General features: G+C 35.4%; 1 protein-coding gene across 1 annotated transcript in view; it reads right to left on the bottom strand.

Moving 5' to 3' along the window:
• Window positions 1–1,244: 1,244 nt before the first annotated feature.
• The window catches only part of LOC110207605 (transcription factor E2F6-like), a 30,471-nt gene continuing 10,284 nt past the window's right edge, over window positions 1,245–21,431 (bottom strand). The window contains exons 3-7 of the mRNA XM_020985299.2: window positions 20,972–21,179; window positions 16,745–16,903; window positions 8,167–8,281; window positions 5,892–6,039; window positions 1,245–1,923 (exon numbers count right to left, since the gene is read on the bottom strand). Of these exons, the coding sequence (XP_020840958.1) occupies window positions 5,929–6,039; window positions 8,167–8,281; window positions 16,745–16,903; window positions 20,972–21,179 (593 nt within the window). The 3' untranslated portion in view covers window positions 1,245–1,923; window positions 5,892–5,928. The remainder of the gene's footprint in view (window positions 1,924–5,891; window positions 6,040–8,166; window positions 8,282–16,744; window positions 16,904–20,971; window positions 21,180–21,431) is intronic.

Raw genomic sequence — 21,431 nt, 5'->3', positions numbered from 1 at the left:
AGGCTATACATATACATTCCTATTAAACATATTTTCACATTAGTCATGTTGTAAGGAAGAATTAGAACTAATAGAGGAACCACAAGGAGGAGGAAACAAAACAAAACAGAAGGGAAAAAAAAGCAAATAGTATGCTTCGATCTGCATTCAAACTCCATAGTTCTTTCTTTGGATGAGGACGGCATTTTTCATCATGAGATCTTTGGAGATGTCTTAGATTCTTGCACTGCTGAGAAGGGCTAAAACTATCAAAGTTAGTTATTGCACAAAGCATTTCACTCAGAACACTTAGGACTCTTATTCAATTTACTGGACTACATCTCCCAGATGCCTCCTTGGAGTGAACTGCTATCATTTTGTCTACCCCTTCCCCAGTACTTCCTTGAAAGTAACTTCAGTTAGGCCTCATCAACTGAGAGAGGATAGAGAGAAGAGGACCGAGGACAAAACCTCACACTTGTAAGGTGTATACCACACAACTGATGAGAGAGAAGGAGAAAAGGAAAAAGGAGAACATTTAGTTATTATCACTTTAGGACACACCATGCATTGCAGGAGGAAATCCCCTGCCCTCCTGATTGGTGAGGGCTTCACTTAGCTCTCTACGTCTAAGAGGAGTTACTCACCTTGACACTTGGAGCAGAGACCCTGGCCTGAAGGACTTAATCCTTTCACTCACAGAACCCTCACCTGGGGTCTTGCACTCAGAGATCCTTGAAAGCCAGAATTATTTCATTCTTTGTATTTGTATCCTGAGCATCTAGAATACTTCTAGCACACAGAAGGAACTTAATAAATGCTTCTTAATTTAATGATACATAAGAGGGCTCTAGCCATGCTTCACTATACTCCTTGACTATCTTCCCCTCAGCCACTTTGCTATATGTACTGTCTGGTACCACACCACCCATCCTCCTTCTTCTTCTAAAATTCTAGAACTATAATCAAATCAGTACTGCCGTTGCTACTGTCAAAGATGTGTCAATCCACTCCCCAATGGTTTTACTCATGATCCCAGTAACTTTAAAGTCAAATCACCCTTCCCTGGCCATTACTTCCCCTTATGTGTTCTCTTAACTGGAAATAAAAGCTCCCCAAGTGCAGACTTCACTTTTGTACTGTAAGCTCAGTGCTTAGCATATACTAAATGTTTAATAAATGGTTTTTCATTCATACATTAAAAATATGTTGAGTATAATATTAACCAATTTTAAATGCTTTGGAAATTAAATGCAACAAAGAAATAATTTTTCATATTTACATTTCATTTTTTACTGTACAAGGTGAAAATTTTGTGAATATTTCATATTTTATGTTATTTAAACATTATACAAATACATAGAAGTACCTGCTATCATTCTTATTGTACATACCGTTATTTGAATAGCTGTATACAAACAAACAAAGTGTGTTAGGCATCATTTCAAGTAGGGTGTTTTATATTCTTCATAGTAAAGGAAGTTCACAAAAACCAATTTCTTGAACTTCAGATTTGTGCTTATGCTTTAGAGGTAATTACAAATCTGTCTTCTGAAAGTATTGTTTTTATTCATTTATTTTGGTGGGAAATATACTGCAATTTAGCAGCACCACTACTTAAATCACTTCACTACTAAGTTGAATTTTCACAAATATTTACAAACTGAGCAATTTTCCACAAGAAAAAAATCAATAGGCTGATAATAGTGCATACAAGTGACCCATTTAAGACATGGCTTGGCCTTAATGTTGACATCAGCTAGGCATAGGAATCCACCATGGGCAAATTATTGCACTGAATTTGAAACTGGAAATGTGAACTTAACCGTCTCTTGTGTTCAAACAAACTTGCCAAGTGAATCCACTCAAATGTTCCTGGAGTTTACCTGTTCAAGGTTGTTCAGGTGCCTTCCTATTTGACTCAAACTGCTATACAGTTTCCTTCTGGAAAACAATGAACACAACAATCATCGAATCACAAAATGGATTATTTTTCCAAATGAAGAAGCAGCAGATGATGAGAAGGAAAGACAAGAAGAGGATAAGCAGTTTCATTTTTGAAAAATGCAAAATATTTGGAGGTCCTTTATTAAAAAGCTAAATTTTGGGAGCCAGATAGCAAGAAACCTTTAGTGCTGCTATTTAAATTTTGCAATTGGATACAATCAATGATGCACTTTAAAAATGTTGTTGTTCAGTTGTGTCTGACTCTGTGTCTGCATTTGGGATCTTGGCAAAGATACTGGAGTGGTTTGCCATTTCCTTCTCCAGCTCATTTTATAGATGAGGAAACTGAGGCAAACAAGGTTAAGTTACTTGCCCAGGATCACACAGTTAGTATGTGTCTGAGGCTGGCTTTGAACTCAGGTCTTCCTGACGCCAGGATCTATCTAGCACTCTATCCCCTGTGCAACCTAGCTGCACCCTTTAAAACATTAATAATGGCTTTATAAATTAGTTGTGGTCGAATATTTTGAGATCATTAGCTAAAAAATAACCAAAAGCAAATTCCCAATTCAGTTTATAACCCAAATATAAAAAGAAAATCTTTGAAATTGATATCTAGAAATCTTTCACAAAGTATACCTTCCTGGGAATGTCCTGATGCATACAATGAATGTGGTACAAATTCCAATTTCAAGTTTTCACTGATGAATTAAAGCAGTATTTCTTAACTGTGGAAAATTTTACTACTATGCAAAAAACAGTAATACTCAAAAAGTTCTTAAAACCTATGCAGTGAAACATAAAAAAATTTTAACAAATAAAAAGTCATAGGGCACAAAATAGATGTATTTGCTTATCTAAAAATAGATAACTTTGGAACAATAAATCAATCAGTTATTCTATTAGGGGAACAACACACACAAGCAAATACAAAGTATATACAACATAAATAAAACATAATTTCAGAGAGGGCACCAACATCTGTCGGATCAAGAAAGGCCTCATGGAGGAGGTGACAAATTATTATGCATCCACAGCTGAAAAGAAAGAGATTAGAAAAAAAAACCATGACAATAACTATTTCTGATAAAATTCTGATGTCCAAAAGCTACATGGAAATGGTAAAAACTTACATGAGGAAGACTGACTCCTCAATAAATAAAAGATATGAATGCAGCAATTCTCAAATGGAAAAAATGCAAATTATCAATAACCAATTGAAAAACTGTATAAACTCTAATTGAAGAAATAAAAATTGAAGCAACTTTGAGAAATCACTTTTGTACTCATTGGAATGGAGAGTTAAAAATCACAAAATTCCATACTAGCAGAATTGTGGAGAACAATGACACACTATTACACTGATGTGGAACTGTGAACTGGTAGTTATAAGTGTTCATAGGTATATGTTCATATGTCCCAGCTATCCTAATGCTGAAATTATATACTGAAGATATTACTGAAAGGAAAAAACAATCCCACCTGTACAAAGAATTTCCTAATAATAGATGCCTTTTTTTTCCTCTATGGCTTATAAACTGCTTGAGTTGCATTACCTGATTTAATCCTTACAACCCTGTGAGAGATGTACCAAGTATCCCCTTTTTATAGATGAAGAAACTAAGACCCATAAAGGTTAAGTGATTTGCTCTAGGTCATCCAGCTAGTAAATATCAGAGGAAGGTCTTGTGACTCCTAAACTGGGTTCTCTTTTTTCTATGTCGAGCCTTTCCCAGAAGCACTATTTGTAATAACAACAGACTGGAAACAATCCATAATGTATAATGATCAGGGAATTGCCAAAACAATATGTTAAAGTAATGGAATATTATCATGCCTAAGAAACTACATAATTACTGTAAAGACATTTTTATGAATGAAAAAATTATTAAGCATTTACTATGCATTGTGACTACAAATACAAAGTGAAGGTAGTTTATGTCCTCATGGAGATTATATTCTAAAAGAAGGAGACAAAACATATAGGCAAGTGGCAACCAGAGCATGGTTTTTTGGTTTGGAAAGTTACAGGAAGTGAAGTTACTGGGCAATTAGACTGACACAGCTTTTCCAGTAGCAATGGTAATATTGATCTGATTATGATTCCAGAATTGGAAAGTATGTTTGGGGGGAAGAGACTTGCACCCATGATTTCAGTAAGGAAACTTCCTAAACCAATGCAATTTAAAGTTTTAGCAGGGGCTCATAAACTGAGTTTCATGAACTTGTTTGATTGTTTAAATATTTAAATAAATGTTAAAATAAAGTAAATATTTTGAAAGCTGTATTTCAACACAACAGGTTTTCTTTGTAATGCTATGTGTGTTTTTTTTTAATTTCATGCCTTTAAAAATATTATTCTGTAAAGAGGTCTATATAGGCTTTACTAGATTGCCAAAGGGGTCTATGACACACCAAAGGTTAAGAACTCTTATCTCAGAGGGTTCTTGGTGGGGACTGAAAGGTTAAGTGACTGGCCCATAATCACACAGCCAGTATGTGTCAGGCACAAGCCTGGAAATCACATTTTCCTGAACCCAAGGCCGTCTCTCTAAGCCACTATGCCAGGCTGCCATTCTCAATTGTGATTTTGAATGTTTGTTCGCTGGTAGTTATTAAATTTATGTAGAAAGAGAGCTCCCATTTGTAAAGAGTCCCCACATGTGATGGAGCCCATGTGTAATAACAGTCCTGAAGATATTAATAATCCATAGTGCTTCATTTGGGGGATGTTAAACAAGCAATCCCCCTCTTGTGGACCTGTACTGCCTGAGTACTCAATGATTTTATTCTCTAATAGGAGCCTATGTAGGAATTATGTAAATGACTCTTCTTTCTGCAAAAAGCATGATGCATCAGAAACAAAGCAAACCAAAAAAAATTCCCTTTTCTTAAAGAGTTTCAATCTCTAATTTTTGATCTTGGGAATTCTTGAATTTGGGGTTATCTGTACAACAACTCCCAAAGCTGATGCTACTCTTCTTGCCTAGATGGCTAGATGCCATGGTCACAGTGCCTAAGGAATTAAAAATTTACCCTTCTCCACACAGGAATTAGAACTGATAAACAGTGTTCATGAACTACTCTTTTAGACCAACTGAACATGTCTAACTTGACTGTGTGCTTCTGCAGGGACTCTACCACCACACCAGATATTACCATGTCTTGGGTTGGGGAAATATACTATCAGATGGGTCTCCAGTTCCCAACATGCTCAAAAAAGATAACAGAAAGGCAGAAAATACCCAAGAACTTGTGGGAGAGGGAGTCCCTTCTCAGGTCAACTGGGTAAGCACATGAAGACCACCATGTGATTCTGTCTCAAATCACCATTAACTGTTCCTAGAGGAAGGGAACCATATACGGGTTCAGATTACCCTCAGGAACATAGCTCTGCTCTACTACCAAGCTGGACTGTTTTCTGAAGATAAGAAAGAAGTCCAAATGAGCAAGAAAGAGACAAAGGGCTGACTTGGCCTTACAAATGACCTTTTTTTTTTTTATTACTATGGGAGAGTGTGGCTCCTCTAACAAGTGTCCATCCCCCTGAATCTCAGCCAATTATCTTAAGCTCCCTGTGTCCTATTAGCAAGGTGGGCAAGATAGGTTCATGATCCTCCTTCCTCCTTCCATTTACTTTACAAGTGGATGGGATACACAGTTATTTAGTGGTGGAATCTGAGTAAGAGTTCATGTCTCTGCCTACTATTCATTGTACAATACCATGTTTTCAGAATATAATATTGGTTTCATTAATTTTACCTCTGGAACTGGGGGGGGTGGAGAGAGAGAGAGCGAGAATGTTTGTGTGTGTGTGTGTGTGTGTGTGTGTGTTGTAAGTTAACATTCCTTCTTTGTTTGTTAGGTTATAATATAAAGTCAACAATCTTGGGATATTCTGAACCTAAGTGGTATGTAAAGTTATTTATTCCTTCCTCATCATATCAAATTTTCTTCTTATTTACCTTTATTGATGTATACTGTACACTTGTTTTCAAAAAATTAAGGTTCCATGTCTTCATACAAGTTGTCAGTTGCACCATCCTGCTTCATTTCACATAAATACACATCAATGGGTCCTTTTGTGCTTTTAATATGTACTGTTATAGAGTCCTATCAAAAGATACATAACACACAAGCATGGTTGAGAGTTCCATTAACCATATTTATTTCATTCACTAAGACAAACAATCGTTGTGGGAAATCTTCACAAGAACTTTTATTTTAATTATTTCCATTGTATTAGATACTCAATTTTATGAGAAAAACTGAATATAGGTTGAAAAATAACTGTTTTATATACAAAATACAGCTAGGTTAATAAATTAGTCAGGGTATATAAGACTTAAGGTTAGATATTCATGATGAAAGGTGTTGGGGTCAGTCTAACTATGTAAAAAGTTTACTTCCCCTGAATAACTCTCAGGTGATCAGTAGAACTGATAAATACACTATACAAACATGTATACGTAAATGTCCAAGAAATTAATTTTATCATTAGCACTGATAAATGTAGATAGATTTTATAAATATAAGATATTAAAATGGAAATGAAAACAACAGTCCCGTCTACCTTATGGGGTTGTGAAGTATTCACTAAACCTTAAAGCATTATATAATTATGAAAGCTGATAATTATGATGTGAAACAATATAATTGCATTCTTGCTTTGAAAACAGCAAAGCACTATGCAAATATATTATTATTAAAATGGGGATGAAAAGGCCTGCTCTGTTTATCTCTGCAGTTTGTGAGGAAAGTGCTTTCTAAACACTGAAATAATAAATGTGAGTTATGATAATTATTACTTAAGATAATTGATTTGATAACAGTGTTGCTTTAAAAACTAAAAGGCACTACTTATAATGAGTATGGCCAGGCATGTTGGCAAATACCTGTTAATTCCTGCTATTTAGGGAGCCTGAGGCTGATGGATCGCTTGAACTTGGGAATTCTGAGGTATAGTAGGGTCTGGTACCAATATGGTGGGCCCCCGGGGGTAGCCCAGGTTGAAAAGGAGCAAGTCAAAGCTTACATGCTAGTCTGCAATGGCCCTTGAATGGCCACTACACTTCCAACTTGGGTAAGACAGGGAAACCCAGCCTCAAAAACAAAATAAAATTTATTAAATTTAAATTAAATGAGTATGACATCACCTGCTTCTTAAGGTAGTTGTGAATAAAATGCTTCTCTTAAGGAGGAAAGTGTTTTGATAAAAGCACTAAAGAAATGGGAGATAGGAATTTATGACATTATAAAATGTTATGAGAGGTAGCATGAAACAAGTCTTGGGAAGATTAGGGTTCAAGGACCACTTCTAACACATACTGGCTGTATGCACAAAGGCAAAAGATTAAATCTCTCTGTGCCCCAGACAGCTCACTAAAACTCAAAATTGTGAGAAGATGCTGATCTGCACAGAGAAAGTTCTTTACACAGATGAAATCACAGGTCCAGTAAAAAATAAAATGCAATAAAACGGTACAATCTTCAGGTGATTAAGGTACTTTGGACCATTCATCTGGACAAGCCACCTCTTTAACTTACTTCAAAGACTCATGATTTCATTGGTGTGCTATACTTTCTCTTCTTACACAGATCACAACCTCTTTAAGACTCAATAGACAGTCTCCATGAATTTCAGTGGCCAAAGAATTAATTGCCCTGTGGCCAGTTTTTCAATGATGGATCAATCCACATTTAGCAAGGCTGATTTTCACATGATAGATGTAAAGTCCATCCCTGAGGCTATAGTTGAAAAGTTGATAAAACCTGCCAAAGCTTATGTGTTATCTCTGATAATCTAGGATCACCACTACCTCACAATAAAGAATTACAGAAGAATACTTTTCTTTCACTGTTTGAAAATTTTAAAACAAACAAGAGGAAAGAACCAATTTACCACCTGGCTACGGCATGTTATGACCCTATGGAATGAATTACTTTCTGGGAAAATGAGAAAACAGCATAATAATCAATACTCGGAGAAAGCCTGAAAAATTAAATAATGATGATTCATCTCCCCTAGGTTCAGATTTTTTAATGTTATAGTACTTTAAAATTTACTTAGTTGGTGGGCACATGTGGATATTCAGTTAAGCTCTTCTGTAAACTTATTTCTTAAGTGAAAGATGACACAGTACCAGAAACTTATTTAGACTAGAGAATATGCTGAAATTTCTCTTACATACTGATATTTCTTAACATTAAAGTTATAAACAAATATAAATGAATACCTACTTCTTTGGGAGGTGGAACATTCAATTTGGTTTCTTCTGGAGCTTTGACTGCAATAACAATCTGCTCATGGAACACCTGAAGGCTATGGATATCTTCATAGGTCACATAAGCTAGCATACATTCTTAGTCAAGGACTCTCTAAATTCAGAAGATATATGCTTTATGGTACAAAGCACTTTTTAATTCACATGAACTAAATAGTGTAGACTATTAAGCCATTATTTCTTTTAACTGGAGCAGGCTTTTAAAAAGACATTACAAGTAGGTCCATTTTTAATTGCTTACTCCAGCTACAGATGTTTTCAGTATATTTTCTATGTTTTCATTCTTTTTTTTTCATGTTTTTCTATGTTTTCATTAATTTTATTTAATCTAAATTTTGGTATTGGTTAACTAAATATGTTAAAATAAGTAAAGAAAAGGAAAAGTGCTTCTACAGCACACTAAATATTGAGATAAAAGAAAAATATAGTACTTTTCTCTATCAGGCTATCAAAATATCTCATACACTTTAAACTTCACAAGTGATTTCATGTTGCTTGGGACAAAGGGTGGGATGTTTACAGATATAAATGACAGAAAAAAAGTAGAAGTACTTATCTCCTCTTTAATTTTCTCAATCAAGAAGAATGTGTCTTTGGAATAAAAAACTTAAGTTGATAAGAAGATAGTGAGCAGTAGTCAGTCTAAATAAGTATAAAGGCTTTCCAGTCAAGAGGAAAGATGATGAGTTGAGGATTTACAGGGAGCCACTGACTAAAAAAAAAAAAGACAGTCAAACAAATCAAAAAGAAAACTTGAAGAGAAGAAATGCCAACACAAACATACATATACAAGAAAGTAAAAATTAACCACAATAGAAAATTAATAAGGAGATGAATGCCAACAAAAGAATGTCAGTTCAGGATTACTGACATACAAGAAAAATTTGAAAAACCAAAGAAGTCAGAGTATTTTGGAAAATCATCAAATAAAGCTGTCCAGGAGAAAAAAAACACAAGCTTACATACAAATAGAAAACAACACAGAAACGGGACCACAAAGATGGAGATTCAAAAATTCAACCCTCTTAGATCCATTATAGTTAAATACCAGCATTATAATGACAAAGAAAAAATACTGGTTAATAGACAAAAATATCAACTGATGTATATTAATCTGTATAGCCTAAGTAAAGGGACTATCTAAGAAATTAGAATATAATATACAAAACTAAGATACATGAACCCAGAAGTATCTATCCTAGAAAACTCAATACGGATATGTGGGATGACAAGGAGTGAGGAGTTGAGGTTGACTCCAAAGTTGTAGACCTGGATAACTAGAAAAATGGTAGTGTCCATGTCCAATATAAGGAAGTTAGGAAGAAGGCCGGGAAAAGGTAATGAATTATGTTTTGGACATGTTGAATTTTAGATGTCTGTGGGATATCCAATTTGAAATGTCTAAGGGACATTCTGTAAAATGGGACTAGAAATATAGAGTGTCTAGGACTGAATGTCTACTTCTAGGAGTCATTTTCACAGAGATCATTAAACCCATGGGAACTGATGAGGTTACTGAGAAAGAATGTAGATAGAGAAGATAAGAACCAGAACAAAATATTGGGAAATATATAGTTGAGAGCACGATACCGATGAAGAGGCAACAAAGTACACTGAAACGGAGCAGTTAAATAAGCAGCCAGGAGAACCAGGAGAGAGTTGCATCACAAAAACCCAGAGAGAAGACAGTATCCAGAAGAGGGTGGTCAACAGTATCAAATGCAGCAGAGAAGTCAAGAAGCAGGATTGAGGAAAGACTATCAGATCTGTCAACTAAGACACTGCTGGTAACTCTGAAGAAAGCAGTTTCACCTGAGTGATGAGGTCAGAAGCCAGATTGCAAATGGTTGAGGAATGAGTAAGAGAAGTGGGGACAACTGAGTAGAAACAGTTTTTTTCTAGGAATTTGGTTGAGAAAGGGAGGAGAAATATAGGATGATAGCTTGAGGGAATGGCAGGGCCTAATGAAGTTTTTTAAGGATGGAGGAAATTCAGGCATGTATGGAAAGCAAGTTGATATTTAGAGAATGGAAGAGTAGGAATGATTAAGGCTGCAATATACTGGAGAAAATGGGGTCAAAGGCACATATACAAGAGTCAGCCTTAGCAAGAAAGGCTGCCTCATTGTCAAACTAAGGGAAAAGAGGAGAGAGAAAGGAATGATGTCACAGCAGCTTTTTGAGATCTAAGGGTAGAGGCTGATTGAGTAAATCAAATCATCCTACCTTATCTAAAGCAAGTGATGATATGCTATGTTCTGAGTGAAGGGGAAAAAAAATCTCTGCTGTTCACTAAGTGTGAACAAGGCCTAGATACCTTCTTCTGTGATACAGGTGTAAGAGGAATTCTGTTCTAAGTGGATGAGATCATGGGCCCTGCATAAAACTATCAGGCTACTTGGAGGTTTGCTCATCTGGTAATGGAGAGGAGAGAGAGCTGCTCCCAAGTAGGAACTGTTTGAGGGGGAAAAGGCCAGACAAAATCATCTTTGTCTTGAGAGCTTCCTAACTTCTCCCCACCTCTACAGCACAGATGATAGAAATGTCTACATTGGGAGTCAAGGAAGACTGATGATTCCAACTAAATTCCAACTAAAGAAGTATTACTGGTGACTCACTACTGTGAGTTACTACTTTGTTATATGAGTTACTATTTTGCCACATACATTTTGTAAGCTCAAGCTTTTCCTTGGACTTCATATATACTAGTTGATATGTATATCACACACTTTGGGGGCAATGCTTTGCACCTTAGTTTGCATCTTAGTATACTGCCTTCGTAAATACTCCTCTCTAAAAGCTAATTAAGTCTAAGTGATATTAACTGATCATCAAGGTGGGAAGCTTCCTGGGGGAGGCTTGTGAGCCAGAGCATTAGAAACACACCCTTTAACCACTCAGGACTATGCTTAGATTCTGAGTGAATAGGTAGCCAACAAGTTCTGGGGACCAAACCTGTCAGTGCACATTGGGGTGGGACAGAGCATATGCTATGAAGATAAAGAGAACTTGAGAAAAGAACACTCATTGGATTGTGAGCTTCTTTAGGGCATAGATTGTCTTTGTTTTTAATTTGTATTTGTATCCCTAGCAGTTAGCACACAGCCTGGCATACAAAAGGTGCTTAAAAAGTGTTTATTGACTGACTCATATTAAATGGCCTTATTTTTTTCCCCATTTTTTTTCCTTAGTAAAACTGATGCAAAGCCCTTAGCTGAGAAGTGACAGAGATGTATGTGAGGTTTGAGAAGAGAAGGTTTGGAAAAGCTTTGGTGGGGAGTAAAATAGGATATAAATTATGGTGGAATAAGAAGGTGGAATAAAAGGATTGCCATAATGTCACAAGAGCCCAGCTGAAGTTGGATAAAGTGAATTTGTAACTACCTTAGTCTGCAATGGTTGCATGGTATCCTCCAGTTCTGTTCAGCAAGTCATCTGTAATTCTTAAGAGTTGTCTGTAGGTACTTTGAAGTTAAGTTCAGCCATAAAACTACTGTACACTAACGTCAGAATTTTAACTCAGGTTTCCTGATCCCAAGATTAACTCTCCATCCACAATGCTACACTGCCCAACTTGAAAAAACATGGAAATCTAAAATTTAGTCAAGTTTTTCTAGTCTAGTCTAATATTCATCCCAGTCTAATTTCTGTATTTTAGCTCAGAGTCACTCCTAAGGGGTATAAGTACCATTTTGGGAATAGGACTTTTGGAGGCAGCTGTGGTGGAATGAAAACAGCACAGGATTTGTAATCAAAAGGATTGGAATGAAATATGACTCGACCCATTACTACATAAGGGAGTCAATTACCCATCCTAACTTCAGTTTCATCATCTGTAAAATCAGAATCTTGGACTCTAAGGATCCTTACAACTCAAAATCCCTTGATTAGGTTTGGTACAGGAAGTGATTATGGTCAATGGGGTGAGTGAGTGGGGTAGGAAACTAAGGGCATGAAGGTACTGAGGGGCAAAATGGAAAACAGGTTGTGGAAAATCAAAGATACACTGACTTCTCCGCCATTTTCCCTAAAGTCTTCATGGCACTACAGTGCTTCAAATAATAATAACAACAACAATAAATAACAATTATAGAACACTATGTGCCAGGCACTGTACTAAGTGCTCTACAGTTATCTCATTTGATCCTCACAACAACCCTGGGAAGTAGGTGTTAGCCATTTGGCATACATACTATAAATTGCTGATGTCTAATGCCTAACACGGAATTAATTTCAAAGGTTTCAGTACTATCAATTCAGTCTAGTCTCTCCAATTCAATCCAGTGTCTCGTCTAACCTTTTCCCCTCTCCTGATTGGGACAGATGAAGGAAAGAAGAAGAAAAGTATCTGACAAAGTTTCCCATGTTCTTATGACCAGGATGGAGAGACATGGGTTAAATGACAGTACTGTTAGGTACATTTGGAACTGACCGAATTATGGGGCCCCAAAGTAATTATTAATGTGTTGATGTAAAAGGAAGTATCTTAATGAAGTATGCCAAGATTTTTTCGTGGATGAAGGCATGAAGCTGTGTTTGCCAAATTCGTGGATTTATGAAGAATGATAGTGTCAAGATCCAAATAGATCTGAGAACACTAGAGTGATGAACTGAATATTAAATACTATCCTGGGCAGCATTAAAATGGCACAGTGGCCAAAGGAAAGGATATATTTCTGATAAATTTGCCCTGATCAAACCATGTCTGAGGTATTGAGGTGTTCCAGTTCTGGGAACTACATTTTAAGTAAAGCATTGACAAGCTGGTCTGTGTCCAGAGGAGCAAGGCTAGAATGGTAAGAAGACTGGAAACCAATGATTGATAGAAGGAAATGGAGACGTGGATACTGAAGAATGGGAGACTTAGGGAGAATATGAGAGCTAACTTCAATTATATTAAGGATTGTCTTGTGGAAAGGGAATAAAACCATTTCCTATTTGGCCCTAGAAAGTAGAATTAGGAGCAGATGATAAAAATTGCAAATAGGAAGATTTTGGCTCAATGTTAGGGTAAAACTCTTTGAATTGTGATTAAAGATGTCCAGATTTAGAATGGACTGCCTTGAGACATTCTGCACTTTCCTTAATTTGATTTTTTAATGGAGGCTAATCAGTTTAAAATGCTACTGATTCTTTCTCTGCTGTGATTTTTTTAAATTCACCTTGTCCTTTTGTTGGTAATAGCCACTGTTATTCTAATTCTGAATCACAGATTAGGATCTTAAGGGATGGAATATACCTCAGAGGTCATTAAGGATGGTAACCAAGTATGGATTTACTTTGTATAGAATATACATTCATGTTTTTCCCCTAGCAGAAAATATGTAAGCCCTCTGAGGACAAAAACTGTTTTACTCAGTACCTGGCATAGAAGCTGGCACATGACAAGTACTTTATAAACAAATGCTTGTTGAATGAATGAATATTCATTTGGTTTGTTTATTTGTAATGGTAAGGAACTACCAGATTATATATCCAATGACTAGAAAGTAAATTATGGCATATTAATGGATATAATATCATAAAAAGATAAATATGAATAGAAAGGAACATAAGATACATATGAAGTACTGCAAAGCAAAGTTAGCTCAAACAGAATCGTATATACATTGACTAAAGCTACATTTAGAAAAAGTCTTTGGAACATCTATCAACACAATGACAAAGCAGGATTCCAAGGGACTGAAATGAAGAACACTACTGCCTCAAATAAATGCAATGGACTCAAAATACAGAACGAAACACATTTATGGGCATGGTTAATGAGAGAATTTGTTTCACTTGAATTATGCATATTTGAGGATATTTAAAAATTTGTTTCCCAATAAACAAGTATTGCTTGTTTCTCCTTGCTTCTCCACCAACTGAGGGAAAAAAAGGAAAATATTTATTAAGCATATTTGTTATAAAGATTTTCTTATTCTTCTCGTTTAGGTGGGGAAGGGAAGGGTGAAGTAGGGGGGGAAAAGTTTGTTTAAAAAAAACAACAAATCCAAAGAATCAATATTTGTTTGATTTTCTGGTCTAGACCTATGATTTAATTATCATAAAGACCTCTCAGTAGGAAAAATTACTCTACAAAAGCAGAACAGCAGCTCTTTTAGAACTCGTGGTCTTACAGTTGTTTAAAGAGCTGAGAGGTTGAGTGACTTTCTATGGATGCCCAATCAGTTTATGTGCTGGAGCTCTCTCTCAACCAAAAGTGGAACAGCTAATAACTACCTGACCTGCTAAAATGATCATTTCATTTCTCAAAAGGTAGAGGAACCAACAAGGGAAAACTGTATTCTAGATCAGATTCTCACTAACAGGGATGAACTGGTTGCTGGGGTGGAAATGATGGGAAACTAAAGCAGAAGTGACCACTCAACCCTAGAGATTATGATAGAGAATGAAAGGAAACTGAGCATAGTTTTGATATGCACTCTAAATCTGGGGAAAGCATATTCCAAAGGGTTCAGAGGATTCCATGCAATAAAATGCTTCAGGAGAAGACTGCCCAGGAGGGATAGAAAATGTTCAAGGATGAAATTCTGATGACACAAGAGAAACTATTCCAAGAAGGAGGAAAAAAGGGATTTGTTTGAAGGGACTTGATGTGGATACACAAGAATCACACCAAGCAACTTAAATTTTCATCTTCTCTTGTTTGGTCATAAATTCTTCCATTCTCCATAAATCTGATAGATAAACTATTGCTTGCTCTCCTCGTTTGCTTATAGTATCAGCCTTTATATCTAAATTGTGTACCTATTTTGATTTTATTTTGGTATACGGTGTAAGATGTTGGTCTTTGCCTAGTTTCTGCCATACCATTTTCCAGCCTTCCCAGCAGTTTTTGTCAAATAGTAATTTCTTATCCCAGAAGCTGGAGTCTTTGGGTTTATCAAATAGTAGATTAGTATAGTCATTGACTGTTGTGTCTTGCCTACCTAACCTATTCCACTGATCCCCCATTCTATTTCTTAGCCAGTACCAAGTAGTTCTGATGATTGCTGCTTTATAATACAATTTAAGATCTGGTATGCCTAAGCCACCTTCCCTTCCATTTCTTTTCATTAATTCCCTGATATTCTGGACCTTTTGTTCTTCCAGATGAATTGTTATTATTTTTTCTAGCTCTATGAAATAATTTTTTGGTAGTTTGATTGGTATGGCACTGACTTACATGCAAACTTTAGAACTACAATGAGGAGGGAACAAAAAAGTTGGAGTCATGGTTTCTTCCCTCAGAGATTACAGCAACTTAGATTTTTAAAAAGAAATGTACAGAAGAAAAAAAATCAAAAACCAGGTAATAGAAAACATGAATATAAGAACATGGGATGGTACTGAAAAGATAGTGTCAGGAATTATAAATCTCAGAGTGAGCTGAGGCTATCAAAGGAAACTAAAGACAATAAGGATTTTGATTTGGTTTTGGTTTATTTTTTAACTATATAGGGAGAAAAGGGAGGATCAACTATAATATGACCTTTGTTTGGAACAGATGGGACAGTGAAAACTGACAACACAGAGAAGACACAGCTGCCCAATTATTCTTTTGTTTCTGGGGTTTTTTTTTCTGGGAAGGAGAATGAGCTTTACAATGGAAATGACAACAAAAATGACTGCCCTAGGTAAGTAAGAGCACCTAGCTGCCCTTAATGCATTCAAGTCACCTGGCCCAGATGAACTACATCCTGAGGTTCTGAAAGACGTGATTAGTTAGCCACTGTCAGTGAACTGAAAGAAGACATGAACCATAAGACTGGCGAAGGGTAAACGTAGTCCTGATTTTCAATAAAGGGAAGAGAATAGAACTGGCAAACTATAGACCAGTAAGCTTGGACTTTGATGACTGTGAAAATTCTAGAACAGAAATTAAATACATGTTTAATGAAGATTTAGAAAGGAAAGACAAAGAACCAGCATGGCTCCATCAAGAACTGGTCAGGCCAGAGTAACCTCACTCCCTTTTCAGGCAGGATTTTTCAGTTTGGTTATATTAGCAGTAGTTGAATTATTTTAGACATATCACTTAAATAAAGTAAAACACCTAAAATCAAATCAAAGAATCTTGGAAAAGAGGCACCTATCTTTGAATCTTTGAAGGCACCTATGTTAATCTCCCACTCTACTCCCTCTATAACATTCCTGAGAAATTGATTTGACTTTTTCTTCAATACCTTCAGTAACAGGGATTTCAATAACTAGTTTCATCTTGGGAAAATTTTTAATTGCCCTTTAAAATTGAACCAAAATCTGTTTCCCTGTAAATTCTACCCATTTGTATTAGTTTTTCATTCTAAAGTTATAAAAAGTCTATGTGAGTGATATGGTAAGGTTAGGGAAAGCTCTAAAAAAAAGCAAAAAAAAATAAAAGCAAAACCCTTGACTCATGATTTAAAATTAATCTGAAGTTTTACTTCTTCAACTGTTAAAATAATGAATCCTATTTCTTATTAAACAAATAAAAAGAACTCCACATGCTGACCTTAATACCCAAAATAAGTGGCTTTAGAAGCAGGTATAAAATTTAATAGTAAAGGATATTTGGCATTTTCTTTGTCATCTGTTAATTCAAATAACTGGTGAGCACAGATTTTATTTAACTCATCCAAAGTATCTTCCATTGCTGATAAATTAGAAAGTTCATCCCTTAGCTTCTTTTGCTGTGCTATCTTTCCATCAATACTGCTGAGGTCAGATCCTCTTTAAAAAAAAAGTTGAATATGAAGAATAGAACACAGTAACATATAGAGTATGAAAGAAGAAAACTTTTAATCTAGGTTACTGTACAACATTTATAATAATAGAAATTAACACTTTCACCATTACTCTTCTAAATCTTTCTTTTTGTGCAGATCAGTGGGAGTGTGGTTGTATAAAACACTGACATAGCAACAATCAATATCAAAACAACTAAGCACTTTAAAGTTTCATATACAAATGTAGACACCTACTATTTATCTGCTAAAACAACTTAATTCATAGTGAATTTTTCTACTGACTTACACAATAAAATGGGTTATGCCTTTACATAAAAACATCTCTCAAACTGAGCTGAAAATTTTATATTAGAGTATTAAACTTTTGGAACTAAAACTTAGCAGAGGACTTAAATAAGGATCATATAATCTATGTTTGCTAACCATACTGTCATAGTCATTCGAGCTCCCTCCAACCAAGTTTAGTGCATAATATTGGTGATGATTTTTAGCATTTTGTTTTTTAGAAATGGAAGGGGCTTCAGAGATCAATTATTTGGCTATCATCCAAATATTTTGTAAATGCTAAGTAGATATCACTGTGCTAGAATCTGAGGGAGATAACCAAGATAAATGTTTAGTGAATTGAACCACAGAAGTATATTTAACTCAGGATATTTATGAATTACGGTAACGATAATACTATAGCTTCCCATTGTTTCAATGGGAAAATTTGAACTCAGTTCCACTAGGAGTTCAAAATGCCAAGAACATATCCTTCTACTACTCCCCCACCACCATGCAAGCTGGTAGAGGTTTTCCCTATACTACAGGTCTTCACCCAAAGGCTGGATGGCTATTTATTGGGTATATTGCAGAGAATACTCTTATTCAGTTATCAGTTGGGAAGATGGCCTCTAAACTCCCTTCCAACTTTGAGATTCTGTGAATTAAATTATTTATTATATCTACACTATGCTACACATTAGGAAGATCAAGATAAAAAAGGAGCTAGGGAGACCAAGAGCACCATCGCTGCCCTCGAGGATATATGCAAAGAAAGGTACACAAAAATTATAATGAAACAGAACAAGTTCATAACAGAAGTACAAAATGCTATAACATTTTTGAGAAGAAAAACATTTTTGACTGATGGAGTTCAAGGAAGACTGATAACATTTGATCTGCATCTAATATGAGGTTCTTAACCTTTTTTGTGTCATTGACCCCTCTGGCAATCTGCTAGAGCTATGGACCCCTTCTCAGAATAATGCTTTTAAATACATGAGATAAAATACACAGGATTACAAAGGAAACTAATTACATAGACATAAACATATTGAAATCTTTTTAAACAAGTTCATAGACCTCAAGATAGAAACCTTGGTCTAAGTACAGTTTGGTGGGAGTACAGAATACATGAAGAAGAGCAGGATGAAATGAGAGAGATCTTGGTATGGTGGACTGGCCTGGGAATCATAATATCTGTGTTCAAGATTTGCAAGTCATTTTAACTCTGAGCCTCAGCATCTTCATCTCTAAGAGAGGTATAACAATTTTTGAAACACTTACCTCACAGAGTTGTCAGCAAAGTGCTTTTAAGACCACAAAGTAACATAGAAATGTCTACTAATAATATTATTGTTATTACTAAACATGGGAAGATTGCAGACTGACCATTAAGGGCATTTAATGTCAAGCTAAAGAGCTGGCAATAGGGAACCACAGAAGGTTTTTGAATTAGGCAAGTGACATAATCAAATCTGCATGAGGATGATTAATCATCCCTACATTTTATAGACAAGGGACCCTAAAAGATTAGGCAATTTGTCTATGATGACAAGTAGTGATAGAGCCAGGACTTCCACTATTCTCTTGATAATACTTCTTTTTTTTTGTTTTTGTTTTTTACTTTTTTTTTTAGGCATTTGGGGTTAAGTGACTTACCCAGGGTCACATAGCTAGTATGCGTCAAGTGTTTGATCTGAGGCCAGATTTGAACTCAGGTCCTCCTGACTTCAGGGCCGGTGCTCTATCCACTGCACCACCTAGCTGCCCCGATAATACTTCTAAAAAACCCTTTTTTATTACTTCTTTGTCCCTGGCTGGCTGCAGTTACATTCAGGCTTTTAGTCTTTCAAATCTGGTATCTATCAGTCAGCCAGATTTAGAGTAAACCACATTAATCTGTTGAATTTTAATTTAGAATCGTAAAATCACAGATTCATAGCTAAAAAAGACTTTGAGGCCATCTAGTCTAACCTCCTCATTTTACAAATGAAGAAATTGAGGACAAGAGAGGGGAAATCATTTATCTAGAGTCATCCAGGCAATCATTGGCAGAGCCAGAGTTTGAACTCGTATTCTTTGACTCTAAATCAAGCATTCTTCCACATCACCAAGAATCAAAATTGCTGGGGTCTTCTTTTTAATAACCAAAAAAACTACAAGTAAATCTGTCCATGTTGAACATATACAAATATTTCCTACAACTGCTAAATGAGTTGAAACTGAACTGATATTCATAAAAATAAGCAGCGTAGCATCATATAAAGACTATAGCAATTAGGGTTAGGAAAATGTGGATTCACAGCCTGCCTCTGACCATTACTAGCTACTCTATGTGACCCTGGGTAAGTCACTTAAACTCTAAGCTTTAAGTAACTCTCTCTAAGGTTTCTCAAAACCTCTAAGATTTCTCTGCTAAGTTAGCATAGGTTTTGATCTGCATGGGTGGAGGAATTCTCATATTAATGAAATTACTAATCTTTGATGTACTCATTCATGATACATCTTTGTGCTCATGAGATCATGGGACTTAGTTCTAAACGAGGTCCTAAATGTCATCTATGGTCCTATGATTTTTGATCTTTTTACAACTGAGAAAACTGAGCTGTGATTTCCCCAAAATAACAAGTAATATATGGTCACAAATTTGCAGGGACCTTAGAGTTTATCTAACCCATCTTCCTCATTTTACACTTGAGGAAAATGAAACATATTAAATGATTTGCCCAAGGTCACAGAAGCAATAAGTCATAAAGAACATATTTGAACCCAAATCCTCAGACTCAAAATTCAGTCTCATAATTATCATTTGTACAATTTCTGCTTTTAAAAATTCTTCCATATGTTACTGCAAGTTTTCATAAGGACTTTATCTTGTCATCATTATTTTCTACACTATTCACTACACAATATTGTCCTGTCTCCGTAAAAAAAAAAAATGAGCTTTCTTGGTCTCTATTAATCCTTCTGAGGTTCTTCTAAGGTGCCCTCCTCTTTTTATCTTGCTAATTTCTTTCCCAAAATCACAGAATTTTTGAGTGGTAAGGGAATCCAACACTATCTAAGTCTAACTCACATTCCTAGGGCCTTCAGCAGAATCATGTGATTTTAGAGTCTCAGTTAATTCCTTCCCATAGTTATAAATCAATTCAAATCCAGTAAAACTATCTTGATCTAATAATTCTTTAAGTCTCAAATCAAATTCTTCTTCCTTCACAAAGTTTCCCCAGATCACTCTGGCACATAATGATCTCTTGTTTGCATTCCTGTCAGACTTACTGTTATTTCTTTTTTGAATTGGGGTTGGGTTTTTTTTGCTGTTTATGTCTTCTGTCCATAAATCAATTGTAAACTCCTTGAAGGTAAAGACCTTCATGAAGGCACAATACCTTAAATGTAGGAATCATCAAAATATTTAATGGATTACAGCCACCCAGACATACATACATGCCTTGATTTGTGATCATGAAAAACTTAATTTCTGCAAATCAAATCACATTTTCCATTGATTTTTTAAAATGTATTTAAAATTAAGTTAATAAATATTTGTTGAAGGTCTTCTATGTGTAAGGCACCATGCTTGATGATGATAACTATTCAATGGCAACGACTCCTAAAACTTTAGGTTTTCCTACTTTCAACAGAGTACTATTTAACAGAATACTGAAGTTCATACTAACACCTAACTTATGTTTTATACTTTCAGATTACACAGTTCCAGTTTTCTTAGAACAAATCATACCTATCCAGCTAAGAATCCATAATAAATTTAAAGCCAACTCACATCCACTGAATACAGTTCTTAGACCTTTTCTGAATGAGTTCAATTCCATGTAATACATTGGTGATGTCATATACTCTTCGTTTCCCTACTCCTAATACTGCAGCAACCTCTTTTAAATGAAGAACACCACCAGGTGCAGATTTGAGAAGGTCCATAAATTTTCGAGTGTAATAACACAAAGATGCATTATAACGAGCTTTTGATACTTCTGGGAAAACAGTAAAAACACTGTGTTAGTATAATTTAAAAATATTCATGCACATTACTTGACCATTAAAATTTTTTATAGGATTATAAGATTTAAAGCTGGAAGAGATCTTAGTGATCATCTAGTCTTATCCCATTCACTTCACAAATGAGAAAATTAAATGACCTATCCAAATTCAATCTTTTCTCTTCATACTTTCACAGTTGTCCTATTCCAATGTTTCACTATTGCATGGAAGTGATTAGGATTCTC

This window comes from Phascolarctos cinereus, unplaced genomic scaffold (assembly GCF_003287225.1).
Source record: "Phascolarctos cinereus isolate Bilbo 61053 unplaced genomic scaffold, phaCin_HiC Scaffold_2;HRSCAF=192, whole genome shotgun sequence".
Lineage (NCBI taxonomy): Eukaryota > Metazoa > Chordata > Mammalia > Diprotodontia > Phascolarctidae > Phascolarctos > Phascolarctos cinereus.
Note: the sequence above shows the minus strand (reverse complement) of the source record. Positions and strands in the feature narration are given on the sequence as shown.